The 18,765-nt window shown below is 56.7% G+C and overlaps 1 protein-coding gene across 1 annotated transcript; it reads left to right on the forward strand.

The window, feature by feature from the left end:
- The first annotated feature begins 805 nt into the window (after positions 1 to 805).
- Tead3 (TEA domain transcription factor 3) lies at positions 806 to 18,267 on the forward strand. The gene is made up of 14 exons (XM_051186593.1): positions 806 to 824; positions 966 to 1,190; positions 9,994 to 10,245; positions 11,381 to 11,445; positions 13,765 to 13,827; positions 14,741 to 14,752; positions 15,090 to 15,227; positions 15,307 to 15,356; positions 15,740 to 15,801; positions 16,082 to 16,224; positions 16,335 to 16,508; positions 16,696 to 16,836; positions 16,917 to 17,069; positions 17,176 to 18,267. Exons 1-14 carry the CDS (start codon positions 806 to 808, stop codon positions 17,287 to 17,289), a joined length of 1,611 nt encoding a protein of 536 aa, XP_051042550.1. The 3' UTR covers positions 17,290 to 18,267.
- Positions 18,268 to 18,765: the final 498 nt, after the last annotated feature.

Below are 18,765 nucleotides of genomic sequence, written 5' to 3' on the forward strand. Positions count from 1 at the left end.
GGAAAGCACTCAATTGGAGGTGTCAGGGTCCCTCTCCCACAGCACCCACAGAAGGGCTCACCCCTCTGCTTCTTGGGGACTCCGCGCATCTCCAGCCTGGCACAGGCTCTGAAAGGCTGGGATGGAGATGAACATCTGGTGGCATAGCAATGCCTGCCTCACTCCCCCCACCCCACCCCAAGTCCTTCCTGCCCGGGAGCCTGAATTAGAAGTTTGAGGCCCCTCTGGGCTCGCGCTGGGGAAACGGAGAAACAGATCAGGGACCTACATTCCCAATAAAGTCACTTCCCGGACTGAACGAAGCAGTAATTTCTGGATGCGTGCCTGTAGACCCAGGTGCCCACGCGCGCTCTGAGCTCCCTTGCCCCCTTCTCCAGCCGTCGCGGGTCCCATCGAACCTCGGCGGGAGCTCAGGGTCCCGCAGCAGGGCGGATAGGGAGGGGCCCCAGAGGTCCAGGAAGAGGGAGAAAGGGAGAAATTCGAGAAACAAGCAACTCGGGGAGAACCAGACAAACCGGGTCCGGCCAGGGCGGAGCCGAGTCTGGGGCCCCGGAGTAGGGGGGGCGGGCTCTCAGTGGGAGGGGCGCTGCAGAGGCCTCGGCTGAGGCGGACCCGAGTGGAAGGGTGGGAGCCCCGGGACCCGGTGCGTGTTCGGTCCCGGGGTGCGGCTCCCCGGGACCCCCGACATCTTCGGAAGTCCGGCCCAGGGGGCAGAGCTCCACTCTTGGCTCCGCCCCAGGCCTGATCCCCAAGATTCAGCGGGGTACCCAAAAGGGGGTATTATAGGGGATGTGGGGACTCTGAGATGGCAAGCGGGAGCTGGGGTGCGTGGCAGAGTGAATCCGCGCTGACGGGAGTTCTTGGGGCTGGGTGGTCAGAGACCACAGGCCGGGACCCGCCTTAGACCACGCCCCCGAACCGACACCGCCCACCACGGACACGCCCATCTCTGGCCCCGCCCATAGCCCGCCCCTCCAGCCCGCAGCCCCCGCCCCCCCGCCCGGCTCCTCAACACAAACTTTCCGTCCCGCTCGCTCCCTCCTCCGCGCACAGCACCTCCCGCTCCGGCCCGGCTCATTCCGTGCATTCCGGCCATCCCCCTGCCCACGACCCCCCTTCCCGGCCCCCCTCGCTACTCCCTCGGGCCCGGCGGAGCGGCCCGGCGGAGCGCCCCCCGGAGCTCGGAGCAGGTAAGCCCGGGAGACGCAACTCGGAGGCCTCGCGCGCAGAGGTGACCGCTCGAGTGGCTTCTGGATGGCGGAGACCCGGGACACTCTGGGGTCTCTGAGCTATTGTCCAGCCTGCGCCCGAGCCCAGGACCTGGTGTCGGGAAGTTTGGAGGGAAGGGGGAGACGCTCTCCGGGAAGCCCCGCCCACCCACCCCACCCCCCCGCGACCCGGAGGCTGGGAAGCCCGGAGTGTCCCGGGTGCCCGGGCCTGGCCCTGCCGTGTGCCGGGGTGTGAGCCTGGGGCGGCGGGCTCGGAGGGCCTGCCGCCGGGACTCGTATCCGGGGCGCCCTTTGGACTCCGGGAGCCGGCGGGCCCCGGCTCCACGCAGGCCTTGGTCAGGGCGCGTCGGTGTGAGCGCTGCTCGCGGCTTCACTGGGACCCGGTCGGGCGTCAGGAAGCCACACTGCGAGCCCGGAGCGTGTGCGCACCCAAGGAGGACGCCTGTCCTCTCGTTCTGGGGCCCGCGTCGGGGGCGAGGGCTTCAGAGTTCCAGGTCCGAGCACCGGGAGCCTCGTTCGAGACGTGGCTTCATTTGGGGCCTTCTCCGGAGAACTTGTTAATTAAGGCAATTGCGGGCGCCTAGTCTTCCCTTCCCACTCGGGTCCTCTCCATTGTCCGTCACGTCTTTATTCCTTCTTGGGAAAGGAGGCCGGAGCGCTGATGTGGGTCTGTTTTCTAGCCCAACAGGCCCTGGGGCAGTGTCACCGAAGTCCCTACTCTACCCCCACCCCCAATAGGGGCCCTGGTCGAGGGCTTAGATTCTTAAAGAGCCAGGGGGAAGAGGCCCGGGCTTCTCAGGGCCTGTGTCCCGAGCTCTCCAGGTAGGGGCAGAACCTAGTCAGGCCTGGACTTGTAGCCCAGCCGGGAGGATGGGGGTGGGGGGGCTGGACACAGCTCTGAGGGGCTGGTGTTCTTGGTGGCTCCGTGTATTCACCCTATCGTTGCCTGGATTGTGCACACACGGTTCCGCCTCAGTGCTGGGGTCTGGGACACTGCCCGGCTAGGGGCTGCTGTTGCCCTGGGCCAGGCGGGAAAGCAGATAGAACTTAGAGGTTTAGGGAGACTGTGTCTGTGTCCTTCCTAGCCCCGGACCTCCCTAGGAGACTCCCCTAGCCCCGAACACTTGTTAGAGCAATTGAGGGCGACTAGTTTTCCCTTTCCACTCAGATCTTCCCCCTTTGTCTGTTAACGCTTTTTTATTCTTTCATGGAAAGGATGGGGTTCTATTCACCCACTGTGTGGCCCAAGAGTAGACGTGATGACTGGATACCCCCTCCTCAGGGAGGGGCTGGAAGCCAGGCTTTCCACCCCCAGGGAGGGAACTGTAATTAATGCTAATTAGCACTTTGGGGCTGGGTATGGTGGAACAGAATGGTCAGTGGTTGACAGGAGATCTCTTGAGTGTGTGCACACACACGTAGGTGAGTGTCTATCCAGAGCCCTGCACTCACCATCACTCAGTTTTTACATCCTAACCTGTTATGCTGTCAAGAGGAGAAACAGCTCCGTGAGGTCAGGAGGCAGGCCTCTGGTCCCCTGTTGGGCCAGCTGTACTGATGACTTCTCAGGTGCCTAATCCCTGAGCCCCGCAGAGGCTCATCTGTCTGCCTTCAGTCTCCTCTCATCGTGGAAGCTGAACCTGGAGGGGTCTGGAGAGGTGTGTGTGGGGGGGGGTAAAGTCTTGGGAGGGCGCATAGTTAAGACATGGATGAGAGGTAGCCTGAGGCAGGAGTGAAAGGGCAGGGAGGCTCTGTGTAGTGGGGGTGCTTGGCCTTGTAGGTGGGGTTTAGAGACCACTGGAGGCTACCCAGAACCTTTCAGTGCCCCTAGGGCCCCGTGTAGGAGCCTACTGGGACAGAAGCCACCAGTCCTGTCCTTAGAGGAGCTGAGGGTTGGAGGGTGAACTCCTGCTTGAGGAACCGGGTCACAGGCAACCAGAGGCTCCGAGGGCCTGACTGCCATGGTGTTCTGAGGCTCGCAGAGGTCCCAGCCTTGTACCCCGTGGGTTACAGGAGCTGTCAGCAGCCCTGGGACCCCAGCCTGAGCCTCTCTGGTTAGAGCTGGAATCACCTGGTTGCTGCTGTCCCTGTGAGCACTGCTGCTCCGAGCAGAGGATCAGGCAAGCAGTTGAGCAGGCGCTACCTGTCCCCAGACCCTGAATCCAGACCCAGATCTCCAAAGCCTCAGCCCTTGGGGTTTCCTCGAATGCTCATTGCTTCCTGGACTCCCTGCCAGTCCTGAAAGGACAGGAAGTGATAGAGGGAAATGAGAACACAGCTGTGTGTGGCTGGGTTTGAGCATGTGAGAGGGGAGAGAGGGGTCATCTGTGTGGGATCTGCTGTGCAGTGAGTACGTGTAGGAAAGAGTAGGTACAGAGAAAAGCTGTCTGTGGCGACGCGTGTGAGAGCCACCATGATGCTCTCCATCCCTGTGGTAAGGAGAGAAACTGAGAACTTGAGCTGCCAAGGTGGCTCTGAGCGTAAAAGAGAGCTTGTAGTCAAGCTTGCTGACCCCGTGTTCATGTCCAGGGCCCACATGGTGGGAAGAGAGCCCATGAGAATCTGGTGTGTAAGTTGACTGGGGAGTGGGGATTTCTCTCTCTCTCTCTGTGTGTGTGTGTGTTGTATATCTGCCCAGGTGACTTTCTGTTGTTGGGCATCACATTTTGATAATCATGAAGAAAATAGCATGTCTGTGGGTGACACTGGCTGTGTGTGGGACAGTGATGCTATGATTCTATGTGAGGGGCATCCCATGTGACCTGTCATACCATGGTGTGGCCACTTCTGTTTCCAGTTGTGAAATGATGCGTGAGGTGGCTTTGGGTTTGTCTGTGTGACTGTTTATGACACTATACGTGAGCAGTGTCCACTGCCATCGATGTGTTTGAGGGCGCAGTGTGTGAGGAGGAGCTGAGCACAATATTTGTGCCCTGTATGTAAGTGAGACAGCCTGGGAGAGATAGCCAGAGTGTGCAGCTCTCTGTGTGAGAAATGGGTGTGACTGAGACTGACGCCGTGGGTGGTCACTGTCTCATCTTGTGTGGGTGACATCCTCAGGGCCATGCCACACAGGGTGTGGGGGCCTGTGACCCCAGTGCATGTGGCATCTACCTGGAATACCTTGAAATGATACTGTGAAGCTGGGTGTGGTGGTGCACACCTTCTGAGGTAGAGGCAGGCAGATCGATCTCTTAAGTTTGAGGACAGCCAGCACTACATAGAAAGACTGTCTCCAAAAAAAGAAAAAAGAAAAGAATACTGTGAAAGAGAAGGCATGTATGCCTAGTGGATCCCAGTACCAGTGAGGCTGAGAGAGGAATGGAAACGTCTAACTCAGTAGATACTATGATATGCATGTATTCATTTTCGTTCACATTTGTGGTTCCCAACACATGCAAGGCTGAGGTGTGAGGGGTGGTGAGTTCAAGGCCAGCCAGAGCTACAAAGACCTTGTATCAAAACCCAGCAAGAAAAAAAAAAAAGTTAAAATGGTAACTTTATGTTCTAATACACAAAACCCTAATTTGAATTTTTCCTCACACTTGTAAAACCCAACACTTGAGAGTACCACAAGTTTGAGGGTAACCTAGGGTACAGGAGTAAAGACCCATTTTCAAAAGAGTGCTGGGTTGGGTGAGATGGCTCAGCGGGAAAAGGTGCTTGCTGTCAAACCGAATGACCTGAGGTTGATATTCAGTACCTGTAAGATGGAAAGACTCTGACCTCCACACGTGAACTGTGGCGTAAGCATGCTCACACTAACAACACACACAGAGAGGAATAAATAACACTATGACTATATGTGAAGGCAATATATATTTGAAACACAGCAGGCTAACACAGTACGATGGCTGCTGTCCTCCGATGGAGGAAGGGCAAGGTGGAAACCTGCTTATGGAGGACACCGAGACTTCGATGGTCCGGAGGACACCGATGACATCGCCCACTGCTGGCAGCCCAGTGGGTGACTTGAGGTGCTGGTGGATAGCCACATGTTAACTGGTTTTGTGGGACCCCAGTTCCCCAGTTACCCCCCCAGCCTGCCCCCCCCCCACTGGATCTCTCAGGTTCCGTATACAAAGAGACCCTGGAAAGCGGCAGGGAGTGGTTTGGAGGCATTCTGGGCTGTTTGCTGGAGGTTTGGGGCGTTGAGGAGGGGGCTGTTCCTGGCTAGGGCTCCTAGGGGTAGTGGAGAGGGGCGGGAACGGTGATTCTCAAATTGGAAGCACATTAGTTGAGCGGGAGAGGGGAGGCACCGCCTCCTCCAGGGGCCTGTAAATTACTCCCTCCTGTGGAGAAGGGGAGCCGATCCTCCCTCCCCAGCCTGGCAGGGTGTGGCTACTTGGCTGGTCCCTTCTGGGTTCTTAGACTGGAGGTGGGGGAGGTATAGAGCATCTCTATCCCCTCCCCTGGCCCATTCTGGTCCCAACCAGAGCTTGGCCACTTGTAGGGTGGGAGCCTCTGGCAGCTGGAGAACAGCTGGCTGCTGTGGGGGTGGGGTGGAGGGAAGAAAGGCTAGGGGGTGGGGAGGCCCAGCGGGCCCTGCCCGGCGTTGCCTCCTTGTCAGCCCAGTCTGGGGTGGAGCGCAGGGGATGCACTGATTGCCCGCATTGGGTTATGGCTCTTGTAAGTGAGAGCACTTGGGGGAAGGGGTCTCTGCAGGACAGGTAGCAGCTAGCTCCAGCCCTGGGAAACAGCGAAGGGCCGTTTGACCACGTGCCTTGTCTCTGCTATGCCGATACCACGGTATCAGCGCTCGGGGAGCCGGCGCCCCAGGCTTGGCCTTATCCCTGCGGAGGGAGCCACGGGGACTTTGCAGCCGCCCAACTCTGGCCTCCATTCAGAGCTGTCTGGCCAGTTCTGCCCGTAGATCTGGCCCCGGGGCTGGGAGTGGGCACCCAGGGCCCCTTATCTCCTTGAGCCTCCTGGCCCCTTCCTCGTCACTGGCCCGAGGCACCTTCTGACCCCAAGTCTGAGGGTCTGGAGAGGGGAGGAGGCAGGTGTGACTGTTCTGCAGGCTAAGGGTGAGGTGCGGAAGCCTGGGGAAGGCTAAAGCCATCCAGAAAACTCGGGCTTGAAGGAGAGGGTCTGTGGGAGGAGCCGCCAATCCAGGTCCCGCCCCTCCCTCCCATCTCCCGGGTTTCTGTCCTTCCTCTGCTCTAAGGACCCTGACTTCCTCCTGCTGTGGACCCATCCCTGGGTCTTCTGCCTCCTCTCCTGATGAGAGTCTGTCAGCCTGACGGGTTGTCTGGTACTAGCTGGTCTCTGTGCTCTCCACAGTTCACTCTGGCCTGCGACTGCTGGCTGCTGGGTGACGCTTCTGGGACCCTCCTGCCCTTTCCATCTCTCTGGGCTCATCTCGCCCAACATTTTCTGCCCCCTGTTCCACCCAGAACGCAGCCTATAGAGGTTGGGGGCTGCACTGCTCCCACCCACCTGCCCCTGAGGCTCGGCCTCCTGGCTCCCATGTGGTCCCAAGGTTTGGGGGTGAGCATCCATGCTCCAGGCACTGCCTTCATCCATCATAGTGATCCTGGGAGGGCAGCAGTGGTCACCCCAGTAGTCTCCTCTGCCTTCCGAGGGGTGTCTTCTCTGAATGATGTCAACAGAGAATACTCCTACCCCCAGCGTCTGCCCATGCTGGGCAGTGGGGAGCCTTGCACAAATTGTTTTTGTGGGAGGCTGTTTTGGGGGTGCCACTCCTGTGGGTACTCTGCCCTCCAGGGGTGTGTCCTTAGAACGGTGTCAGCCCAGCAGGTGCCCGGGAGCTGTGTAGGGTGTGTATGTTAGGGTCCCTATTCCTTGACACCCCTCACCCTCAATACCCTTCCCCCTCTCCAGCTGCCTGAGATCCCAGCCAGGGGCTGCCCCGCCCCCCCCCCCAGTCTGTCCCAGCTCCCTGGCTGCTCTGTTAGCCATATTTGGCCACATGCTCCTGCGGGGGCGGGGCAGGGCAGGGCTGACATCACCCAGGAAGGGGGCATGGCCTGGATGAGGGGGAGACAGCCAGAGACTTGGGGGAGGCCTGCAAGTTTCTTCACGAGTCGGACTGCCAGGTTACCCCCTTGTACTAGGCCTGGCTGTTCCATCTGAGACTGAGGGCCCAGGGGTCTTATCTCAGGATGGGACCTCTGACCTTTCCAGCTGGTCTGACAGCTCCATGGCAGCTGCAGATGGATACCTGGGGAGGCTAAGACCACCAAATGCTGCTCCAGTGCCCCTTCCCATCCACACCTTGGTCCATGCCTACCATACAATGGATGGAAGGGCTGCAGACCTAGACAGTTCTTGTGGGCAGGGACAGCTGCCCACTGACCACAGAGAGACTCCTGGGTGACTGGTCTTGTGCAGTGTTGTGGGGCCCTGAAGTTGTTATAGCCACGAACTGAGGGGGCTCAGTGGCCTGAACCTCACTTTCCTATCCAGGTGGTGGGTTTCACTGCCTTTTTCCTGTCGGGGGGGGCAGCCAGGGCTCTCTTCTCTCCCTATGTACCCTCTCCCCATCCCCCAGCTCTGTGGCTGACTTGCTGTGTGTCCTTGGAAATTAACGTCTCTGTTCCTTGGCTTTTCTCATGTGATAATTATAGTACCTGGCGTATGGCAGGTGCCACTGTTAGAAATATTAAGTCTAAACCTGACTCTAGGGCTGTGTGTGGTTGTGTATATATGCCTGATATCCTACCACCTGGGAGGCTGAGGCAGATGGATGGCCAGCTTGGGCTATATAGTGAGACCCGTCTCCAACAGATAAGTAAAATGAGCTCCAAGATCAACATTTGGTCAGACACTGCTGGGTGTATGTCTGTCTGTCTATCCAGAGGTCTGCCTGTCTCTGCCTCCTGAGTGCTGGCATTAAAGGTGTGCACCGGCAGACAGTCTGCATTCTTGCTTACCCACAGCAAATTGCACCAAGGGGTGGTGTCAGATTCTGGTATTCTGGGGTTGCAGGAGACATGTGTCTGGGGTTGTGTTCTTGGGGACAGGAAGGGTGTATGGAGCACAGGTGCCCATGTGCTGTGTGAGCCAGGACAGGCCTGCCTGTGGGTGGTGAGGGGCTATGGGAACAGGAAGTGATGGAGGAGGCTGGACAGGCCAGGCAGAGCCAGGCTGCTGTCTGCACCTCCTAGCTGGTCTCTGCTGCTCTGTGCTGGCTATGTGCGGAGCAGCAGCTGGCCAGTGCTAAGGTCCTCAGTGGGATTCTCTTCAGTTACCTGTGGGGAAGGTGAGGACAGTCTTCTCTCACAGCAGGGGCCCCAAGCTGCCCTGGTGTTGGGAAGGGTGGGTAGTGAAGGCCCTGGCAGAGCTCTCACCTCTCTGCCCCAAAAGGGCTGCAGACACACCAGTCCTTGCTGGATACTCTGCTTCAGAGTTCTTCCAGCAGTCTTGTGCCTGGGGGACCTCCCACTTTCATGCTCCTCCCTGCATTCCCTCTGCCTGCCTATGTAGAGCCTGGGCAGACATGCAGGTGTGAGGTGCTCTCTCACGGTCCAGGCTGGACTCAGTTGCTGTGTGTATCTGCCCTACCCTTCCAGCGCTGGTTACTGGCTTATGCCGCCATGCTCAGGTTTTTGTGTTTTGAGTCAGGGTCTTTCTGTGTAGTTCAGACTGACCTTTGAGATTTGCAGTTTGCCTGCCTTAGCCTCCTGAATTCTGGGATTACAGGCAAACACCATGCCTGGCTCAAACTAGCAATCCTCCTGCCTCGGCCTCCCAAGTGCTTGTGATTACAGGTGTGCAGCACCTGTTGATGGTGATGGGGAGACCTCTACCTTTATTAGTTATTTTCCTGTGTGTGTGTGTGTGTGTGTGTGTATGTGTAAGACCTCTCTCTACCTTTATTAGTTGTTTTCCTCTCTCTCTCTCTGTGTGTGTGTGTGTGAGACCTCCCTCTCTCTACCTTTATTAGTTATTTTTCCTCTGTGTGTGGGGTGGGGGAGACCTCTCTACTACCTTTATTATTTTTCCTGTGTATGTGTGTGTGTGTGTGTGTGTGTGTGTGTGAGTGTGAATGAATGAGACATGCCTGTGGAGGAGAGGGAACAACTTCCAGGAGTCCATCTATCCTGCCACCATGCAAGTCAGGCTTAGCACATTCTCTTTTGAGGGGACACGGGGGTCATGAAGAGGGGCAAGAAGGGCCAAGGTATCATGTAGCCCCGGCTGACCCTGGTCCCAGAAGTGCTGTGTAGTAGAGGAGGCTGAACGGATCTTCTGCCCGCTGCAAGTGCTGGGTGTTACACTACCATACCCAACTACTATTGGTTTTTAGTGTTTGCAGCCTGGCATTTTAACCCTTATAACTCAAGGAATGACAGGCAGTTGTTAGCTCGGGTGCTGGGGATGGAAGCAGGGTCCACCACTCTTGTCTGCAATCCTCCGAGGGACCATTTTGACTTTTTAAGTTTTATTTATTTTCTGTATTTGCATGTACATCTGCATGTCAGAAGAGGGTTTCAGATCCCATTATAGATGGCTGTGAGCCACCATGTGGTTGCTGGGAATTGAACTCAGGATGACCTCTGGAAGAGCAACTGATGCTCTTAACCACTGAGCCATCTCACCAGTCCCCCATTTTGACTTTTTATAGGACCCATGCTCAGAGAGGGAAACTAACTCATTCAAGGTCACACAGCTCTAAACAGGCTTAACCTCTGTCAGCCTTCATCGATCCTGGAGTATCTGCCCTTGGTGTAGGGAGCACAGGAGTGTGGCTGCTGGGGTGGGGAAACCCTGCCCTAACCCTTCTCATCTGCTCCTCCAGGCTCACACCATCCAGGGGGCTCAGGCCCAGAGCCCAGAGCAACCAGCACAATAGCGTCCAACAGCTGGACCGCCAACAGCAGCCCCGGGGAGGCCCGGGAGGATGGGTCCGAAGGCCTGGACAAGGGGCTGGACAACGATGCCGAGGGAGTGTGGAGCCCGGACATCGAGCAGAGCTTCCAGGAGGCCCTGGCAATCTACCCGCCCTGCGGCCGGCGCAAGATCATCCTGTCGGATGAGGGCAAGATGTACGGTGAGTGCATGGGGCAAGCAGAGGTGGGCGTGGCCCCGCCCGATGGCCCCGCCCCCTGCTCTCTGTCCCCTGCCAGACCGGTTGGTTGGGGGAGCCCTGGCCGCCTGCCCGACGGGCGAGTCCGGGCGGGCTCGAGCTGCCTGTGTCTGGGGCCTCCTCCAGCTGTACCTCGCATCGCAAACAGGCCGGCCGCAGCCCACATGCTCCCTGCCTCTCCCCAGCCCTGACGGCTGGAGGTTTCGGGGTGACTCAGGGGGCCAGGAAAACTGGGTCAGTCCAGGGAGCCTCTGAGAGCCTATGGCCTAGTGAGGCAGTACCAGACACATCCGACAGGACTGAGGGGATACCATAGGGAGAAGTAGACAGGGGTCCCACCCTCTGCCCAGGCTGGTCCTTCGTGCCTGAACCCCCGCTCTTGTGACAGGAGGGTGTTCTGGGGTGCCTCCACTGGGTAGGGCTGCCTGCCCACATTGCACCCTCACCAATGGCAGGGAAGCCCCACTGGGTATTTTTAGACGATGGGTTGGCGGGCAGGGAGGAGCAGTGGGGCCTGTTCTGTCATCACAGAGGAATTTGGGGAATGTGGCAGTTCTGGGGAGGACAAGAGGTTGGGGGGCTGAGTGCACACCCTGGAAGCTGACACACGGCCTATGGTATGTATAGACAGCCCCCACCTTGCATAGCCTACTCCCTAAGAGGGTCTCTGATGCTGAGCAGAGCCCCTACCTCAAGACTGAGTCGATTGGGTAACACCATATGGGTCATTGGCATAAGTACCCCTTGACACACCTTGACCCAAGCTACCAGATAAGAGACATGTTTGAGGCCTCCTGCTTTCTTCACCAGAGAAGGGACAGGGTTTGTTCAAGGTCTCCCATGCCCAGGATGAAGCCATATAGAACTGCTCACAGACAACGGACAAGGGCTGAGACCCACTTACACTCCAGCCTCTGAGCCTCGTTAAAAAGAGTGATGACCATGCTGTCTGGGACGCCTGTCAAGGTCCCCCGTTTTGTGTAGGCCTTCCTCTGCCCCAGGTCCTGGAGGCAGTGTGAAGAGTGGCGAGTGTGAGGTGCCAGCCTCAGCTCTGACCCTCCTTCTACCCAGTCCTCACTGGCTGTCTCTCTCTGACAAGGTCGAAATGAGCTGATTGCCCGCTACATCAAACTGAGGACGGGAAAGACCAGGACGAGAAAACAGGTAAAGAGCTGGCCCTGGCCCCCTGCCACTCCACCCATGGGCTTCTTGTGTTTAGGGACCACAGATTAGCCCACAGGGCCTGCTCACCAGTCAGGAAGATGAATGTGTACCAGGAGGGGTAGAGTAGAAACAGGTAGTCTAGTCTCACTGAGGTAGGCCTGGAAGCAGGACACCAGAACTGCCTTTGGACTATGTGGGAGTTAACCAGGAAAGGGAGTCTGCCAAGCTGGGGTTCAACAGATCAGACATGGTAGCAACCATTATACCCCACACCACAGAATTACCAAGTGATAGCGTCCTGACTAGGACCATAACCCACTCCGAGCCCGCTCTGTTGCTATGATAAAGACCTTGACCAAAAGCAACTTGGGAAAGGGAGGGTTGTTTCACTTTATACTTCCCCATCACCGTCCATCACTGAGGGAAGGCAGGGCAGGACCTTGGAGGAATGCTGCTTGCTGCTTTCGTAGACTACCCAGGGCCACCTTCCTAGGGATGGCATTGTCCAGGGTGGCCTGGGCCTTCCCACGTCAACCAACGAAGTGTAGCACAGGCTTGTCCACAAGCCGATCTTGTGGGGGCATATTCTCAATTGAGGTTCCCTCTTCTCAAATGACTAGCTTGTGTCAAATTGACATAACACTAAGAAACTGGAGAAGGGTGTCGCTCAGCTAGGAGGAGGTGGAATCAAGATTGGCTAACAGAATGAACCAGGACTGGGTAGTGCAATGGAAAAGGGAAGAAGCCCTGCCTGGGGGGGGGGCAGTTGTGGGGGATGTGGCCCTACAGCTGCCAGGGCATTGGATCTGGGAGGCCAGCCTGGAGGTGGAGGCAGACCAGCATCCATGGTGGTAGGGATGGGGGAGTGGCGACAGCTGTGGGTGACGAGACAGAGGATAGTGAGTTGGATCTAGGGTACTTGAGAGGTCAAGTCAACCTCAGCCCTTCCAGGGGTTGGGATTTAAACTGCATCTACATCCCTAGAGAGCTGGGTGCAAGACAATCCCCTCCTGCCCTAACCTCATCCTGGGAAGAGGGGGAAGCCCTAGGTTCCCTGCCTATCATGCCATTTAGTAATGCTTGCTCTGGGCCCCTGAATCTTTCCCTGGGTCCTCTACAGCTGGGGTGGGCACTCTGATCCCTGAGCTCCAGCTCCTGCACTTGGAGGGCTGATAAGAGCACACCCTCCACATGCCTATGATCTCAGTGTGAGGAGTTTGGGGCTCTGGCATAAGGCTCTGTCTCAACCCCCCGCCCCCAGACAACACATCTGAGGTCAAGCCCTCAGTTCCCATAGGCTGCCCTGCCTGGGCTAAGTTTGCTTCCCAGCCCTAGCTCCTTGGCAACTAATCTGATTGACATACAGACACCTAGAGAAGTTGAGTGCATCTGCTGTTAGTGCCACTGTGGTAGGCCACACCCATATTTTCAGGAACCTCTGGAAGGAGCCGAGGGTCTATTAAGTTCAGACTGAGTCAAACCCAACTGGGCCACATGCTCAAAGGTGTGTGCCACCATGGCCGGCACAAAGCCTCCATATTAACAGCTAGATTCCAAGTTGGGAGTAAGCTCCCTGTGACTTCCAGCTGTCAGAGCTGCCTGGGGAGGTGGTCCCCACTTAAGGGTCTAAAAGAGTCCTGTGAGTAGCATGCTGATGAAGCCAAAGGTCCCTAGAGGGCCACACAGCCTGGGTTTGAATGTCAGCTTTACAACCCGTCTGTGTGACCCTGGATGCATAGCTGAGCCTCTCTGGGCTGTAATTGGGTCATCTGTAAGTCAGAGTTGCTGCAGAGACCAAATGAGCTGGGCCTGTGAAACTTGGGGAATGTTAGCATGTATGTTTGGCGGCCATCAATATTGTCATGGCAAGAGTGGGCATCTGCTGGGACTCCAGAGCAGTGATCTGCCAGAGGAGTGCCCAGCTGGAGGTTGTTACTGGGGTTCTCAAGTCTAGAGGGAAAAGTTTAAAAAAAAAAAAAAAGCAGCAGTGGCTTCAATGCACATCTAGTGCTAGGAGGAGCCAAGGAGCCATAGCTAGCCTGCATGGTCCTCAGAGGTGGGGGAGGGAAAGACCCACCCACTTCCTTTGGGTCAAGTGCAGCCCTCACCAGCCTGAGCATGGACTGGTGTTCCCATTCTGTGAATAGCCTACACCATGGTGCATAGTAGTCCGTGAGGCCACCGTGGACTCTTAATTCAAGGCCTATTGGAGCTTGTTCCCCAAGAGATGAGGTCTGGGGTGCTCCCTCTGCCCTGGCCATCCTGGTTGTGCCTCCTCACCATCTGCGTTTTCCTTTGTGGCGGGGCACACACCCCTAGGTGTCTAGCCACATACAGGTTCTAGCTCGGAAGAAGGTCCGGGAATACCAGGTTGGCATCAAGGTATGTTGGGTGCCTCTTCCGGTGCCTCGCCCATTCTGCACACTGCGGGCCTCTGCCTTGGCCGGCTCTCCAGCCCACAATACCTCTTCTCTGGCCTGAGCTCTCTTGCCCCCTTCTCTTCTGTCCTTTGCTCTCTTTCCCTACAGGTCTCTAGTCACTTGCAGGTTCTAGCCACGAGGAAGTCTCAGGAGGTTCAGTCCAGGCTGAAGGTATGGCCCCTGCCACTTGGCCTTGCTCTGCCCAGAACAGGGCTGAGGAACTGAGAGGGCCTGAGACACACAAGTGACAGCAGTAAGTCCGAAAGCTCTGAGGTGTCTGGTGTGGCAACACTTTAACCCCAGCACTCAGGCAGAAGCAGGCAGGTCTGAGTTCCAGGACAGCCAGAGCTACACAGGGAGACTCTTGCCTCAACAAAACCAAAAACAGGCTGTCAGGGTCCCAGGCAACAGCTCTGGTGACTGGACAGCAGGTGGCCGGTGTCTGAGAGCTACTGCAGCCTGCCTCTCCTCTGTCCACCTTGCTCTTTCCTCCTGACTGTCGCTTGCTAATGGCTTGGGGACTTGAGGGAGGATATGAAGGGTGTTGGCTGGTAGCTCAGTAGAGGCGGGAAGAGTTCTGAGACTCAGTTAGCACTTCAAAATCTGCCCTGTTTTCCCTGCCTCTAAGTCTCCAAAGTCTGTGGCTCAGAACAGACCCCATGGTCCTATCTTTTTCTTCTTCATCCTTACCTTGCCAGGGTACCTCCTAGCTGGCAAGCACTCCCTCTTGGGGTGGGAAGGGCACCCACCTGCCTCTTGGCTTCCTTGGGAACTAACAGCCAGTGCATGGGGTGGGGTGGATTGCAAAAAAAACCCATGTTCCTTCTTCACAGAGCCCTGGTGTATCTAATCCTCTGTCCCTTTTTCCTTCACAGGCCATGAACCTGGTAAGTGGCCCTGTGCCCCTGGGACTGAAACAAAACCATAGAAAAGTCACAATTTGAGTATCCAGGAGGAGTGTTCAGTGTCTATGCAGATGCTTCAGGCACGCTGCATTCAGTATGAGGGAGCGCCCAGAACTAGTTCCCTCAGGGTCTGCGAGGGACTACCTACTGTGGCATAGAATAAAGTAGTATTTCATTCTGTGGGCTGTGCCCAGAAAGGACACAGGCACCAGGACATTGGGGCTCAGAGAGTAGACACTACTGAATCCATAGCAGAGCGGGACATAGAATTCCTACCTGAAGAGCCTGGCTCAGACCTCATGTGACCACTATCCCCCAGGACCAGGTCTCCAAGGACAAAGCACTCCAAAGCATGGCATCCATGTCATCTGCACAGATTGTCTCTGCCAGCGTCCTGCAGAACAAGTTCAGCCCACCCTCCCCTTTACCCCAGGCTGTCTTCTCCACCTCCTCAAGGGTATGGATGCACTGGGCTGGGGGCTGAGCTGGGGTGTGGCTAGGGTTCCTGAATACTGAGGCCCTGGTTTTGTCCACAGTTCTGGAGTGGCCCCCCTCTGCTAGGACAACAGCCTGGACCATCTCAGGAGTAAGTATTGCCTGTGTCTATGCATTCTTCCGTCCTTCCTGAGCCCTGTCTCTCACCATTACCTTCCCTGTATTTGTCTCCTTCTTGGAGAACCTAAGATAATCCCTGGTTACTACCAGGTAGTGAAGAAAAGAAAGCTCAGGGATCTCAGTTCTGAAAATATACTGATAGCCACAGTGAATAGCTTTTTAAGGATAGGAGGGGCATGTATCACCAGCTGTGGGATGCAGCTGGATGCTATCAGAGTTAAATCATGGAGGAAACAAAGGTGGTGGGCTAGCCTGTGAGTATGCACTTTGAGGTATCTGCTGAGGAGATACAGGAGAGGGACTGGGCAGGTGAAGGGTATCTGAACCTCTAGCCCACCATATTCCTGTCCACAGCATCAAGCCCTTTGCCCAGCCTGCCTACCCCATCCAGCCTCCCCTGCCACCAACACTCAACAGTAAGTGTCCCCCAGGCCATCTAGCACCTGATACCTCTAGCATCTGCCCTTCTGTTTGGGACCTGTGTGTATTTGTACTGGGGTGGGTGGCAGCTATAGGGGTTTGATAGGTTTCTATTCCCTGTACAGAAAGACACCAAAATCTTAACAGCATTGCACTCTAGGTTGTGGCATTGTTTTGGTGTGTAGGCTGTGCACTGCACACCCCCCCCCCCCAGAGTAAAGCCCAACCCTGCTGTCCACTAAGCATGGACAGATGAGCTACGTCTTACCCTTTTAGGTTATGAGTCCCTGGCCCCACTGCCCCCAGCCCCTGCCTCTTCTGCCTCTGCGCCTGCGTGGCAGGACCGCACCATCGCCTCTTCCCGGCTACGCCTCCTGGAGTACTCTGCCTTCATGGAGGTGCAACGGGATCCTGACACGGTACTGTGGGGATGGTGGGGAGACTGGCCTGTAAAAGAGCACCCAGATCAGGGTCCGTGGGCCTGCAGGTCAACCCCTGCAGGCTGACCCTGGTTCGGCCCTCCCCACAGTACAGCAAACACCTGTTTGTGCACATCGGCCAGACAAACCCTGCCTTCTCAGACCCACCGCTGGAGGCGGTGGATGTACGACAGATCTATGACAAGTTCCCTGAGAAGAAGGGGGGGCTGAAGGAACTCTACGAGAAGGGGCCCCCAAACGCCTTCTTCCTTGTCAAGTTCTGGGTGAGGCTTCTCCCAACCCAAGATGGGCAGCTCGCCCAGCTCCTTGCCTCTGCTCTCCTCCATGACCAGCGGGCCCCTGGGCGGGACCTGCAGGCCTCTGGGTAGGTGGGACTGGAGGCATGGAGGTAGGGAAGGAGGAGGCTAGCCTCTGGTCGCTGCAGCACTTGGTACCCTCCCCCCCCCCCAGGCTGACCTCAACAGCACAATTCAAGAGGGCCCTGGAGCCTTCTATGGGGTCAGCTCACAGTACAGCTCAGCTGACAGCATGACCATCAGTGTCTCTACCAAGGTGTGCTCCTTCGGCAAGCAGGTGGTGGAGAAAGTAGAGGTGAGTGGCGGCCTGAGGAGGTGGGTGGCGGGCACAGACAGGTCTGTGATGCGCAGTGACGCTGCTACTGCACTCTGTAGACCGAGTATGCCCGCCTGGAGAACGGCCGCTTCGTGTACCGCATCCACCGCTCACCCATGTGCGAGTACATGATCAACTTCATCCACAAGCTGAAGCATCTACCTGAGAAGTACATGATGAACAGCGTGCTAGAGAACTTTACTATCCTGCAGGTGCGAGGCTGTCTGGTGGTTCGGCTCAGTCCGAACCAGGATAGCTGGGAGAGGTGCGCATGCGCACAGCACTGCCATTTTCTCTTCTTCCTCCTTGCCCCCACAGGTGGTCACAAGTCGGGACTCGCAGGAGACCCTGCTCGTCATCGCTTTTGTCTTCGAAGTCTCCACGAGCGAGCACGGGGCACAGCACCATGTCTACAAGCTTGTCAAAGACTAGCACACCTTTGACTCCACAAGGGTGCAAGGCAGACTTGTACACACCTGCCTGCCTGGCCTCCCGGGGTGTGGGTTGGGGGACTCACTCACCCATGGGTTTCAGGCTGGAACCCAGGCCCTAGTACACACGCTCCCCGCCACTGTTCAGCGCTTTATTGGAGAGAAGAGGGTTCCATGGTGATGTGGCCTTCCTGGTCATTGACCCCACAGTTGGCTGGGCTCCACCTGGCCTCAAGTGATGTAAGAGTTGGGGGTCGGAGGGCACCTGCAGGCATGGTCTCTGCCCCCGAGGGAATGTGGGAGTAGAATGGGAGCCAGAGGGGCAGCTAATTAGGCTGCCCTGGTACAAGGAGTCAAGGTAGGGGCTGAGCTAAGAAGGGCCCAGACTTTGTACCTCCTGGGTACCAGCCTTTTCCCAGCCCTCTTGCACAGTAAGCCTGGATCTCCTGTATCAGACAAAGTGCCAAGATGGAGGTCCACAGAACTGGGCAGAGCTAGAGCCTAGGTTCAGCTACCTCCCTACAACAGGCTACAGGAAACATCCTGACCAGTGGTACAGCTGGGCTGGAGGCTGGACAGGGTGCTGCCCTGTTCTCCCCAGCCTATCAGCTAGAAGGCACCCCTTCAACGTCCTAAAGACAGGAGGCAGGAACTTGAGGAGCCCTTGTCTCCTCCCCTGCTTTATCCAGGCCCCAGGGTCAACTGTCCTGTTCCCAGGTCACCTGGTATTTATGAGTTTCAAATGAAGTACTGTGCCCCTCTCCTCATCCCGCCCGCCCGAGCTTTCCTGAAGGTTTTCACCGTTCACAACTGCTCAGGCCCACCTCCAAACCCCACCTAGGTTTTATAACATGTATTATATTTTTGTGTATTTTTAAATCCAGCTGTGATGGGCTATGTCATAAATGGCTCAAGAAGGCAGGGGCCCGACTTTAGGCCTGACTCCTGCTAAAAAAATTAAAAGCTGTTTCTGGGTCAGGACAGTTGTGTCATGTGCAACCTTCCACTCTGGCACATCACCTCACTCATGCACACCCAGCACCTGTGGCCCCTTGTGCCCTCCAGCATCACCTTAGTCTCTGGACAGTTGCTGCTAGTCAAGCCAGCAGGGTTCAGAGGCCTGGGAACTTCTGCTGCCAAATGTGTAGATTACCAGGCTGGACCATCTACTGAAGGGCTTTAGCAGTCACTCCTAGAGATGCCCAGGCTTTACTAGGAACAATAGCAGCAGCTGATCCCTAAGGTCCTCCCTCATGGAGGAGACAGAAGGAAGCCTAAGACAGGTGAGGGCATCATACAGCACCATCATGCAGTGAGCTCTGAGTGGGGACCCCTAAATACCCCCTGCAAATACCTACTGTTACACCCGGATTCAAAATGGACCTTCCCTTTAGACTGCCCCTTCCCAGGCAAGCCTGTTCTAGATCATTCTGATGCACCCTTCAGGCTCACAGGTGAGGGTTGTGTACTCCTTCCC

The sequence above is a fragment of the Phodopus roborovskii genome, unplaced genomic scaffold, assembly GCF_943737965.1.
Source record: "Phodopus roborovskii unplaced genomic scaffold, PHOROB, whole genome shotgun sequence".
Classification (NCBI taxonomy): domain Eukaryota; kingdom Metazoa; phylum Chordata; class Mammalia; order Rodentia; family Cricetidae; genus Phodopus; species Phodopus roborovskii.